The sequence below is a fragment of the Podarcis liolepis genome (assembly GCF_965112155.1).
Source record: "Podarcis liolepis genome assembly, chromosome: 10".
Classification (NCBI taxonomy): Eukaryota; Metazoa; Chordata; class Lepidosauria; order Squamata; family Lacertidae; genus Podarcis; species Podarcis liolepis.
In genome coordinates, this window is record NC_139562.1 from 21,124,452 (window position 1) to 21,137,871 (window position 13,420).

Consider the following 13,420-nt stretch of genomic DNA (forward strand, 5'->3'; position numbering starts at 1 on the left):
GCCAAAGTCATTTTCCCCAGATGCCAGCCTCCTCCCCTTTAATCTTTTTTTTTTTTGCCAAGCATGTAAAGCACACGAGTTAAAGGCACTTAAGTTGTGGGTTTACTGTATATTATATTATTTATATTGTACCATCCTTTACCCGAAGAGCATGGGACAGTTCACAACATAAAAATACAAGCTAGGAACACACTGTCCCTGCCCTGCAACTTTCTCAAGTGTGTTTGTTTGGCTGGAATGTGTCCTTGAAGTATTATAATATCTCTCGCATTTCTGGATGGAGATATGAGTGGAGCTTGTAGGAAGCTCTGAGAGAACAAAGCGTGCAAACATCCATCTTGTGTTTTGCTCTGCGCAAGAGAGACATGCATGGAGAAAACTGGAGAAAAACCAGGAATGGTTTAACTGAATTTTTAGGTTTTTACAAAAGAATTAAAGTGAGCAGGGAGCGAGAAAGAGAGGAACCAATGCCTACAGTTGAATTGAATCTGATCAAGCACATTTAATAGCATGATGTTTCTGACTTGAGTTACGGTTCCCAATCCTAAAGCCACCTTTTCCAACCTGGTGCCCTTCCACTCTCATCGGCACAGCTTCAGACAATTCCATGAATTCGCAAAACCACAGAGAAGAGGTTTATTACCACTTCTCTGCCATGATAGCCAAAGAGAACTTCCATCTGCAGGGGCACAATAGCCCTGACAGCCAACTGCTGCAGCCAAAGAACAAGGGGAGGTTGAGCATTGAGCACCTCACCCCAGAAACCTGTACTGGCTGCCAGTCTGCTGCTGGGCCAAGTTCAAAGGTGTTACTGCTGGCATATGAAGCCTGTCACAGTTTACCTGCAGGATTGCTTTACTACTCCATGCATACCCACTCAAACCCCTTTGGCACTGTTACTGGTTTCACATACTACTCATTCAGCAGTTGGAAGAAATCTCTCTTTTGGTGTGGCTGCGCCTGCACTTTGGAAACTGAGGCAGGCATCTTCCCTGTAATCTTTTCAGCACCCACTAAAAGCAATTTTGTTTCGGCAAGTCTATCCAGGCATGTGGAATGTTGGCATGTGCTTTAAACTGGTTTTCAGCTTGTGGCTGATTATAACTATTCTTTGAGCGTTTCAAACAGCTGTTTTCCCACTGATCTAAAATTGTGATTTTAAGCTGTATGTGGGGCATTGTGAGTGATTTGTGGGCATTAGAAGGGAAGCGTATAAATGTTTCCATGAAATAAATATATGGAATTTCCTGTTCTGTGCCTCTACGGACTAAAGGTGCAGATCAGCCCATAGCAATCCACTTGATTTTGCATTTCTCCAAATTTTGTGATGCAGTTCTTAGAGGTTTAAATATAGCAAAATATGCATTTAAGTCAGGGTGGCCCTGTAGGCCTCTGCCTCAGGCCCTCATAACTCTCCCCAAGGCCACCAACCCCCTCTCTCTGGGTCATCCCACTTATTAGCTCTGCTTTGCACCCTGAATGCTTTTGCCAGGCTGGAATGTGCCCTTAAGCACTAGTAATGCCCACTGCTTGTTCAGATGGAGGAGACAGAGGGCTGGGTGAAACTAGCCAAGGTAAAATTTTCCTTGCTTACCCCACCCACTTTTTCCTCTGGCCCCGCCTACCACTCACATGTGGCCCTCAGAACATTGCCCAGGAGGGAATGCGGCCCTTGAGCTGAAAAGGGTTTGCCACTCCCAATTTCAAAAGATATTTTCAGAGGAAAATACACATTTAAATATGAATATGAAATGCAGATTAATGCAGGAGTGGAACAGAATTGTGGGCAAAAGCATACAAAAGTAAAATGGCCTGGAAGCAGACCTGCCCATCCCTTATTTAGTTCTATATTGAGTAACTACCTGCTGGCTAATTTGATTTTTTAAATTCATCATGCCGTCATTCCATCTTCATCATCGCACCAGGTCTGTAAGCTTGTAATTGCTTAACTCTTGTCAGCTCAAGAGAGGCAAAAGGAAAGGAAAAAAACCTCATTTATCTTCCTTTGCCTCGCTCTTCGTTTACTTGTTTAATGAGGTTGAAATTTGTTTTAGCTGACTTCGACTTTGCCTAATTTGCCCATTTGTTCATTTGTTCACTCCAACCCTGATAAACAAGGGGACACCATTAATTAAACAAGTTGCAAACAAATTAATCAAAAGGTGCAACTCGACTTCATTAAAACAAACACTGCCAAGTTAGCGAGGCTGCCTTCCTAGAGAGCATTTGCGGCAGTGCAAATTCATTTGCGAAAGGAAACTCGTCTCCAAAATTAATGAGGAAATTTCATCTGCCTTTTCCTTCACTTCAAATGATAATGCAACTCAGCTTCATTCTTTGATTAAGATTATCACAGGAGACCAAGGAGAACTGTTTCCCTCTCCTCATGTATTTTTGCACTCACAGCTGCATATTTAAATCTAGAATCCAAGACTGTAAACAGAACTTAATTGGAAAAAGGTGCATGGCAGCTCAGCCCTGCATGTAATCACAGCATGTTTCTGGGCATGTGCAGAGCACATTTTTTCTCATGAGTATCAGTATTGGATTTGAAATGGTTTTTATATATTTGTTTTAGTTTGTAGATGATAGATAAATAGATAGGCTGGCAGACAATGAAAGCATCGAACAGCACGTCAAGCAAGTTTGCTGAACACTTCTGAGAAGTTACGGATAATGCAACAGATCCAACAACGTGGGACACATTAACACCACATGGCCTCAACCTTGAACAGCCTTTCTCAACCTTGGGTCCCCAAATGTTGTTGGACTACAACTCCCATCATCACTGCTAGCTAGGGATGGTGGGAGTTGTAGTCCAACAACACCTGGGTATCCAAGGCTGAGAAAGGCTGACCTAGAAAATAGTACAAGCATCACTTAGCTTCAGCGACCGAAAACCTCCTGAGCATTCCATCCTCAAAGCTCTATAACATCTTCAAATATCTGAAGGGCTGTCACATGTATGATGGAGCAAGTTTGTTTTCTGCTGCTCCAGAGGACCTGAACCAATGGATCCAAATTACAAGAAAGAAGATTCTGACTAAACATTAGGAAGAATTTTCTGACTGTAAGAGCTGTCTGACAGTGGAATGGACTGCCTCCTTCATTGGAGGATTTTAAACAAAGCTTGGATGGTCATCTGTCAAGAGTTCTTTGAGCCCCTTCCAACTTTACATTTCTATGAGTCCACCCTGGAAACAGCATCATTTTCATTGGAGTAAAGCTGGAATCCAGAACAATTTGCTATAAGAATTTAATTTATATATTTAAAACTGTTTTTAATTGTTTTATATATATATATGCAACTGTTTTAACTCCTTTTGCATACACAATTGTCTTAGAGATGTTTTTGTTGCATTGTGAAGTTGCTTCGCGAAGTGATTCCTCAATGAAATAAATAATCAAAGCTGAGTAGCGTCCTATGGAGATCCCATGCAACGGAGGCAAAGGGGCTGCCACCTTAATGTTGCATTTGAACCCCACTTGTTCAATAAGGCTTACTTCTGAGTAGAGGATTGAACCACAACTCTCCCTGCTCCCCCGCATACACCTTCCTGACTGCTTGCCAAGAATGCTTTGCCTAGTTGACCTGCTAACTTTTCTCCTTGAACACATTAATTTATTTATCACAGTTATAACCCACCTTTCCTACAAGGAGCTCAAGGTGGCGTAAATAGTTCTCTTCCCTATTTTATACTCAACACAACCCTGTGAAGGTAGGTTAAGCTGAGCTTGAGTGACTGGGTTCATCCCATCCCCTCTCAGCCATGGTTCTGGTCCAGCACTCTAACCACTATACCAGGCTGGCTCCCAATCCAGTTATGGTGAAAATGAGAGGACAGAGAAGCAAAGTACTTACACTGCTGGGATATAAGAGAGGCAAAGGAAGCAACAAGAGTGGAATCAGGATAACCAGCAACAGGTTTCTGGCGCGGAGCAGCTCCTTGACTACTGTCATCCTTCTGTTCCTGGTGTATCTCCTTGATGACCCAATGGGAATCCTCAGGGTCTTCCTCCAGCCCTGGGGAAATGGTTCCCTCCTTCTACGGAAGAGTTATTGGCGGCTCTTGCTTCTTTTCTCCTTTAAGGGGACGTTGTGAAATGCATTGGAGAGTCTCTGCCTTTATGTAGGACTGACTAGTGCCTCCTCATGACCATCGCACCATAAGTGTCTGAGGAACATAATGTTCTTCCTTCTGGCCACCACCAGGAAAATCACCAGGCGGCCTCCGTGGAGTCCATTTTCTTTTCGCCTCCCATCATGTTTGTTTGCTTGGAGTATGAATCAGGTAGGCAGAAACCCAAACGTTTTTTTGAGCCTCGCTTTCTTCTTCTTGCAGGTATACCCACTTTCAGGTGTACCTCAACTAAAGAGTTAGCATTCAGTTTAGCACAAATTAAAATAGGGAAGAAAACCCACAGCTTATAAAAAAAAAGTATTTTCTCTCCCTCTCTCTCCCTTTATGCTTTTTGCATTCTTTCCTGTAACATTTCTCAACTGCTTAAAGATTATCTTTCTGCTCCTTTCCCTCCCTACCCTCAGATCAGCAGTTCTCAGGGAATGCACAGAGAAGCAATTCTTACACAGATTACCTTCATCTTGAGATAAAAACTTGAGAGGAAGTCCCAATCTATTGCAGCTCACCAATGGGAGGGATGGAAAGGAGCCCCGGCTCCGCCTGCTAAGAGGATGGCATTGGGGGAAACCAATATCCTTCCAAGACAAGTGCTATTCCCTCCCACCCCCAACCCCTGGCCCCACCACCCAGCTCAGCTGCTGGGCAGTGTGACTGCTTCAAGGCCAAGGAATGGCTGTGAAAATATAAACTCCCCACTGGCAATGCGGAATGATTCACTTTTTACCTCATGTTGTTCGCCAGTTGCAACTTTAGCCATTAAAACCGATAAAGCAGGCCTGTGTAAATAGTGGTGCCCATAATATTAGTCAGGGGCCATATCATTCTGTAACCTTTGGCTCCTGCCTCAGGTTCCCAAGCAGTTCAATCTCTGTGGGAGACGATTATAGTAGAGAAATATTTGATGAAGGGCCACAACTCAGTGGTAGAGCATCTGCTTTCAGACCCTATTTTCCAGGGACATCCCTGATTTAGAGAAGCCATCCCAGTTTCTGATTTGATCCCGGAATGTCCCACTTTTCCTTAGGACATCCCTATTTTCATTGGAGAAATGTTGGAGGGTATGGAGTTATCTGATGCCCGAGCTGTCTGAAGGCAATCCTGTATGTAAAGGTAAAGGGACCCCTGACCATTAGGTCCAGTCGCGAACGACTCTGGGGTTGCGGCGCTCATCGCGCTTTATTGTCCGGGGGAGCCGGCGTACAGCTTCCGGGTCATGTGGCCAGCATGACTAAGCCGCTTCTGGTGTACCAGAGCAGTGCACGGAAATGCCGTTTACCTTCCCGCCGGAGCGGTACCTATTTATCTACTTCCACTTTGACATGCTTTCAAACTGCTAGGTTGGCAGGAGCAGGGACCGAGCAACGGGAGCTCACCCCGTCGTGGGGATTCGAACTGCCAACCTTCTGATCGGCAAGTCCTAGGCTCTGTAGTTTAACCCACAGCGCCACCCGTGTCCCTTAATCCTGTATAGGGAGGTGTTTTTTTTAATGGTCAATGTTTTATTATGTTTTTATATATGTTGAAAGCTGCCCAGAGTGGCTGGGGCAAAGATGTGTGGGGTATAAATAGTAAAATTATCATTATGGAATGGGACATCCCTATTTTCATTGGAGAAATGTTGGAGGGTATGTGCTTTTGCAGGTTCAATTCGTGACATTTCCAGGTTGGGCTGGGAATGTGCCCAGCATGAAACCTTGGAGAACTGCTGCCAGTCAGTGTAGACAATACTGATCTAGATGGACCAGTGGTCTGACTCAGTATGAGAGCTTCCTATATTCCGATGGGCTTGAAAGTACGCTGAACCTTGGTGCACGGAGTCAACTGCAGCTCACCCCTTGAGGGATGGGTTTGCCTTCCTTCTGGAGCTTGAGTCCTGTTTACACACGCTTAGTAATGCTACTGGAAAAAGCTAGCTAGCTTTTGTTTTTGATTTATTTAATGGCCACACCACACTTTGCCTGTTACCCTGAAATTTACTCATTCCTAGCCTGGGTGTGGGGTGTAGGCCAGGATGGAGGAGAAATTCAATTCAGTTCACATGCAAAGGTGAATCTGCCTGATTCTCTCTCTCTTTTTGAAACAGAATGTGAACCGAAACACAGCCCCTGATCGAAATTTGAACTTTTCTGAATTTTGCAGGAAGACTATGCCTAGGAGAAATGTGTATATTAGTGAAAATTGCATGCAGAAATGTGTCTGTTATGAGAAATTTCTACAGAAATGCTGGTGAATTTTCTTGAGAACTTTTTCTTTTTCTTTTTTAAAAAAGCAAACTGATGTAACAAGGTGAAGAATGGAATTGAAGATTGGAAAAGTGGGAGAGTGAGAGAAACCAAAAGTGACAGATTTGCCCAGTCCTACTCCCTCTGGGAGCCTTTTCTGGCTGGAGAGCGGGATAAAAATCATGTAAACAAATGCATTTATTAAATGTATAGATGCATAAATGAGACCTGCGACTCCCTTAATGGCTTCCTTCTTTGTTCATGTGCCAGAGGTTTTTAATGTATCAAAGAAGAAAGGTTTAAAAAACAGTTCATAGCAAAAAGATGTGAAGTGGTAAACCTCCCCATCCCAAAGAGGAAAAGTACTAATATATTTTTAAAGTGACTCCCCCACTCCCAAGCAATGAGTAGATGAGTTCGTAGAGGACTGGCATTTAGTTAGAAAATCAGTGAAACTTGAAATTAGGGTTGTTTTCAACTGACTGGAATTAAAAATAAAATAAAATGCTGGATGAGCTTTCTTGGTTCTGTGCTTGCTGCCAGAATTATATGTGCAACTGCATTAATGGCCAGAATCTGGGGCACGTTGCCAAAGTGTTGTTGTTTTTGAGTAAAATCAGAATCTTTTGACTGAAGGTCAGATGCATCATTGTCACCTCGTGCGCATGCTTCTTCTCAAAGTAGGAAATCCAGAGGAACCTACCTGAAGACTTCCAGCACCGGACAGCTCATCATCCCTCTAGGTCAGTAGTCTTCAGCCTTTTCTGATCAGGGATCCACTTTTAACCCAGAAATGCATTTGGGGATAGAGAGAGGTGCTGCTGTTGCAGGATCAGGCCATGATCTGGTAGTGGGTCCACCTATTAGTCTAAGACCAATGCTTTAGATAGTTGGTTGCATTGTCAAGTGACTCTTACCATCAAGAAGTATCTTACAACATTCAGCTGACATCTACCTTTCTGTAACTTAAACCTGCTAATGCCATTGCTGGATTTTGGACAAGATGGCCTCTGTGGAATTCCCTTCCCTAAGTTCTATATTCCAGACCCTCCAAGTGTCCCTATTTTCCAGGGACGTCCCTGATTTAGAGAAGCCATCCCAGTTTCTGGTTGGATCCCGAAATGTCCCACTTTTCCTTAGGACATCCCTATTTTCATTGTAGAAATGTTGGAGGGGATGGAGTTATTCAACTGCCGAGCCATCTGAAGGCAATCCTGTGTAGGGAATGTGTCCCCCCCCCCCATATTTAATATTTTGTCATGTTTTTATATATATTGGAAACTGCCCAGAGTGGCTGGGGCAACCCATTCAGTTGTGTGGGATATAAATAGTAAAATTATCATTATGGTATGGGGCGCCCCTATTTTAATTGGAGAAATGTTGGAGGGTATGCCTGCATTCCTGCTCTAAGGATATGCTTGGCGACCAGCTCATTATCTCCTGGTTGCCTCTCTAGCTTTTCTGAGCACCTGGAAAGACTTTTCTTTTAAAAAGAAAACTAAATTAGATGGTGGTGATGAGGGCTTTTAAATACCTTGTGTGCACTTTCTGCTGGCCTTGTTGCTTATCTCCACTGATAAATGTACCTTGAATCCAAGCGTGCCTCAAAGCACGGGTGTTTTGCTTCTTCGTTAGAGATGCTTTAGTAAATAAAATAGACCTTTATGGATGTCATTCCCATATTTTGTGCTTCTGACATTACCCACAGTAAAAGAGGAGGGTGGAAGCCAACAAAGCTCTATTTTACAAGCAGGAAGCAGAGGGTTGTAAGAGTTATTTCTAAGGTTCATTGATCCACTGGGAGCCTGAGGGTGTTTTATGCTTTGTTTGTATATGTATTATTCAGAGAGCTAGCAACGCCGGCTCTTAAATCAACAACACTCCATTCTGACTGTGGGAGAAATCCCACTGTGCTGGGAAATGTGCTTTAGAGTTTAACAATGGCTCTCTATATAAAGAAGGGGTGGTGAAGCCCAGGCCTGAAGGCCAAATGCCCCCCTCTCTCTCTGGACCTTGGCACTCTCCCCCTTCTTTGCCCCCCCCAAAGTGTTTTTGCCCGGCTGGAATGTGTCCTGGAACTTTGATAATGCCTCTTGCTTTCCTTGATGTGGGATAAAGGGGTTATACAAGTTTAAAATATACATGTTTAGCCTGGAGAAGAGGAGGTTAAGGGGTGATATGATAGCCATGTTCAAATATATAAAAGGATGTCACATAGAGGAGGGAGAAAGGTTGTTTTCTGCTGCTCCAGAGAAGCGGACACGGAACAATGGATCTAAACTACAAGAAAGAAGATTCCACCTAAACATTAGGAAGAACTTCCTGACAGTAAGAGCTGTTTGACAGTGGAATTTGCTGCCAAGGAGTGTGGTGGAGTCTCCTTCTTTGGAGGTCTTTAAGCAGAGGCTTGACAACCATATGTCAGGAGTGCTCTGATGGTGTTTCCTGCTTGGCAGGGGGTTGGACTCGATGGCCCTTGTGGTCTCTTCCAACTCTATGATTCTATGATTCTTTGATTCTACATGTGTTGCTCGGTCTACCTTTGGCTCTGGCCCTGCCCAGCACTGGCATGTGACTCCCTGTAAGATTGCCTAGAAATGAATGGCACTTTGCAGCCAAGGAATACACACGGCAGAGAGTTAGCTCTTTATTGTCAATGGGAACACTTGCAGTCGCTTCGACACCTCTGAATTCCTGCGCACACCAATCTGGCATCTAGGCAGCTAATCCCAGGTCTATGGAGCAGTTTCAGCAGAGTCAGCAGCCTAGTGGTGGCGATTCTTGTATTCTGCTGACCTGGGCTGTCTGTCTCTCCTAACTGCCTTCTTCCAATGCACCACAGACAGCATGTGTAGGTAGGGCTGTCATACATCTGGGATTTCCCAGATATGACCAGGATTTCAAAGGCGGAAGTGACATCCAGGGGAAATTATTATTATTATTATTATTATTATTATTATTATTATTATTATTATTATTAAATTCAGTTTTACATTTAACATTTGCATTCACATGTAGATCATAATTATATACAAATAGGATTCTCTGAATCCTTAGTCTTCCCTCCATTTCCCCTCCACGGGTTCCATAGTTATTCTTTCCAACTGCATCATATAAACTCAGTTCATACCATAGTTCTTGTTACATTGCAAGTGGTTTTTTTTAAAATCCTGCCAATGTTTTTCATTGCTTACAGTTGCTTTTTAAGTAACTTATAATTTTTTCCCATTCTTTATTAAATTTATTATCTGCTTGGTTTCTGAGCTTCCTGGTTATTTTCGCCATTTCGGCATAGTCCATCATCTTTGTTATCCATCCTTCTCTGGTAATCCAGTGAGAATTTCCAGAAGGCAGTGGTTTGTCCTGGATCTTCAGGAAGTAAACCGAGAAATCGGGGTGGTTTGGTGTGGTTTTTTGGCGTTTTTGTAAAGAAAAGCTCAACAATTTGGGTGGTTTCCTGGTTTTTACTTTTTGAAATAGGTTTAGGGAAGACTCCCTAACCAAGCGGGCAGACAGAGGGACAATCATCCCTGGAAGGCTGTACATTCCAGCAGGCAATGTGTGAGCAGCTGCATTGGTCTACTCCAGGCACATCCAACTCTATAGAGATGCGATCTACTCCCAGTATAGTGGTACCTTGGGTTAAGTACCGTATTTTTCGCCCTATAAGACGCACTTTCCCCCAGGGCTAGCGGAGAGCTTGCCTGCACCCAGAAGCTTGGGGCGCGCTGAGCTCTGCACGCCCCAAGTTCGGGATTAGCGCAGCGCTCCGCTAGCCCTGGGAGAGCCGCACGGCTCTCCCACGGCTAGCGGAGACCTTGCCGGCACCCAGAAGCTTGGGGCGGGCTGAGCTCCGCATGCCCCAAGCTTCAGGATTAGCACAGTGCACCTGGGGGGAAAATAATTTTTTCCCCTTTATTCCCCCCCCAAAAAACCTAGGTGCGTCCTATGGGCCGGTGCGTCCTATGGGGCGAAAAATACGGTACTTAGTTCGTTCCGGAGGTCTGTACTTAACCTGAAACTGTTCTTAACCTGAAACACCACTTTAGCTAATGGGGCCTCCTGCTGCTGCCGGAGCACGATTTCTGTTCTCATCCTGAAGCAAAGTTCTTAAACTGAAGCACTATTTCTGGGTTAGCGGAGTCTGTAACCTGAAGCGTATGTAACCCGAGATACCACTGTACAGTGGTACCTCTGCTTGCGAATGGGATCCGTTCCGGAGGCCCCTTCGCAACATGAAAAGAATGCCACCCTCAGCAGTGCATCTGTGCATGCGCAGGCTGCGATTTGCCGCTTCTGTGCATGTGCTTGACATCATTTTGCACCTCTGCGCAAGTGCGAGCGGCAAAACCTGGAAGCAACCCTTTCCGATACTTCCAGGTCACTGCGGGACGTAACCTGAAAAAAGTAACATGAAGCGGACGTAACATGAGGTATGGCTGTATAATAAAACTGGTAGTGATCTACCCATTGTCATTGCTCAGAGTTGTTGAGCCTTTTTTAGGAAAGGGTTGCATAAAATCACTCACCAAGCAGTCCACAACCATCCCTCCTCCCCCCACTCTACCACAGACGAGGGGAATACAAGTGGCGCCAATGCAACATGGCTCTGGGGGCGGGGCACGTCACGATCGCTCAGGAGCAACCAGACAATCTCTTTTTTCACTCCCACAATCGATCTGGAGAACCCTGGCGATCTACCTGGCGACCACAGTCAACTGGTTCAACATTGCTGGTCTACTCGGTGTGACACATGGTGGCAATGGCATGTTGCATTATTTTGAGTGGATGTTGAACAGAAGCCAGGCAGAGTGGTGACAAGGAGTGAGAGGGCACAGCTGTTTCTGCCTGGCACCTCCAAACTGGTATTTTACTCTCTGAGATCCAATGGAGTGTGCTCTCCCATCACTGGAGTCCCGTGACACAGATGTGGTCCTGCTACACACATGTAGTCGGATTCCTTTCCCCACTGCATGTCAAACAAGATGAGCTGCCTGCTGTTGGTTCTCTGACTGGCTGACCAAATGCGACCTAAACTAAACTATTCATTCTGCAGGGGATACAGCAAAATTATGACTCACGCCACAGAGTTACTCAATCACAGGACAGGAACAGCCAGGAATGGTGTAATTACACAGCTAGTAGAATCTTTGATCTGCCATTGCTGAACAGATGTCTGAGCCCACACAGAGTCAGCTCTAGGCTTGGAGCCATACCAGGACGTTGACGCTGCTTGGGCCCTTTCAGTCTGACTGCGAGTGCTCTGTTTTTGGAGATATATATAAATATTAGTGTTCCTAGAAAATAAATGCTGACTCTCCACCATTTCTGTGCAAAGGGGCTTCAAAAGCCACTGTTGCTAAGGTTCCTCGTTTAATTTGCAGAAATTGTGGGATTATCTCCCCATTCCTTTAATATCATCTCCAATCTCTGAGGAAAGTGAGATCTGGATAACTCAGTTTTCATCTCTTACAGTGGGTAACTGCAAAAATAATTGTGTCATCATCTCTTAACCAAGCTAAACCAAAAGTATGTTCTAGGCATGTGAAGCAACCACAATATTCATTTTATATCTGTATCTAGCAATGCGAAGGAGCCTGATCTGTTTCAGATCTGCTCTGTGTTGCTCTGGTTTGACATTTGGGTCCAAATCTGACCTGTTAAGCCCAACACTCTATTTAGCTCCCATTGACCAGAATGGGAAATCTAAAAGCGGCTATGACTTCTTTTCACACAAGTGGATGTAATTTGTAGGCCCAATAGCCCTTGCAGAATGGATCAAGTCTGCCAAAGTTCAAACAGATCCATCCAGGGATTTCCATGCAGGGAACATTTAAGGTGGTTTGTTGTTTGTTTGTTGTCTGAAAGAAATAAAGTATTTAACTGTTTTATTTTATTCCAGAATTGGATGCAAATTGCAGGCACAGTTCCCACTTCTGAAGGAATGAATACTGCCAAATTTCTGACAGGTAGCTACAGCAGTTCTCCTACAAGGTCAGACTACCATTTTCATGTGGGAAAACAAAAAACCACATTCCCTCTCTTAATTTGATCGGGGCAATCCATTTGAGAAATGGGGACACAAGGACAGTTAAGTAACCTGTCAAAGTTCGGACAGATATGATATGATAGCCATGTTCAAATATATAAAAGGATGTCACATAGAGGAGGGAGAAAGGTTGTTTTCTGCTGCTCCAGAGAAGCGGACACGGAGCAATGGATTCAAACTACAAGAAAGAAGATTCCACCTAAACATTAGGAAGAACTTCCTGACAGTAAGAGCTGTTCGACAGTGGAATTTGCTGCCAAGGAGTGTGGTGGAGTCTCCTACTTTGGAGGTCTTTAAGCAGAGGCTTGACAACCATATGTCAGGAGTGCTCTGATGGGGTTTCCTGCTTGGCAGGGGGTTGGACTCGATGGCCCTTGTGGTCTCTTCCAACTCTATGATTCTATGATTCTAGATAGGTCCAGGGGCTATCATGCTAGGTGATTTTATCTTGTTATAACAAAATAGAAAAGTCACTGTTTTTTCTCCCCACTCCCCACTTCCTAGAAGTACCCGACTTGAAGAAAAAAGAGAGGGCACTATGATTTCTGATGGTTTGTTAGGAAAAGGGATTATTTTCTTAGACCCCAGTAGCCTAACTCTACTGCTTATGCCCTGTTCTTGCAGCCAGAATATGGAGGAGAAAGGCAGACCGCATGTTTACTTCAACATTCCTCCTTTAAATCACTGACAGTGAAGAGCACTGGGAAAATAATTCACTGATTAAAAGATAATCAAAATGTCCATCAAAATGAAAGATCCCCCATCTCCCCTCTCCTATATATTCCCTCTCCTCTCAAGTGCTAGACATTTTACCGTTCAACTTGATTTCATTTTTCAGGAAAGGAAAGGAAGGTCATGCACAGAATTTTTGGGGCATGGGGGAACCGAGGCAACAGAACTACTTCCCTGGGGATCCCCTAATTCACCTGTTAATAGCCTGATCTAACTCAGGAGCATGATATTGTGACCTGTATCACACCAATTTGCCTCATTACCTGAGGTGCACA

At 44.2% G+C, this 13,420-nt stretch overlaps 1 protein-coding gene and 1 long non-coding RNA gene across 4 annotated transcripts in view; one reads left to right on the forward strand and one right to left on the reverse strand.

The window, feature by feature from the left end:
- SLC13A4 (solute carrier family 13 member 4) overlaps positions 1-4,795 on the reverse strand; it is a 41,535-nt gene extending 36,740 nt beyond the window's left edge. Inside the window, exon 1 of one of the 3 annotated variants that reach the window (XR_014516297.1) lies at positions 4,597-4,795. Coding sequence is in view for 1 of the 3 variants with exons in the window: in XM_083462014.1 (XP_083318140.1) it covers positions 3,863-3,961 (99 nt within the window). In the remaining 2 variants the exon portion in view is untranslated. Of the gene's footprint in view, positions 1-3,862 lie in introns of all 3 variants that reach the window. The other 2 variants (XR_014516298.1, XM_083462014.1) reach the window with 2 other exon arrangements.
- Positions 4,212-12,479, forward strand: LOC310687252. Its single transcript, XR_014516335.1, has 3 exons — positions 4,212-4,292; positions 7,049-7,107; positions 12,267-12,479. It is a non-coding gene; the product is annotated as an uncharacterized lncRNA (long non-coding RNA).
- The last annotated feature ends 941 nt before the right edge of the window (positions 12,480-13,420 follow it).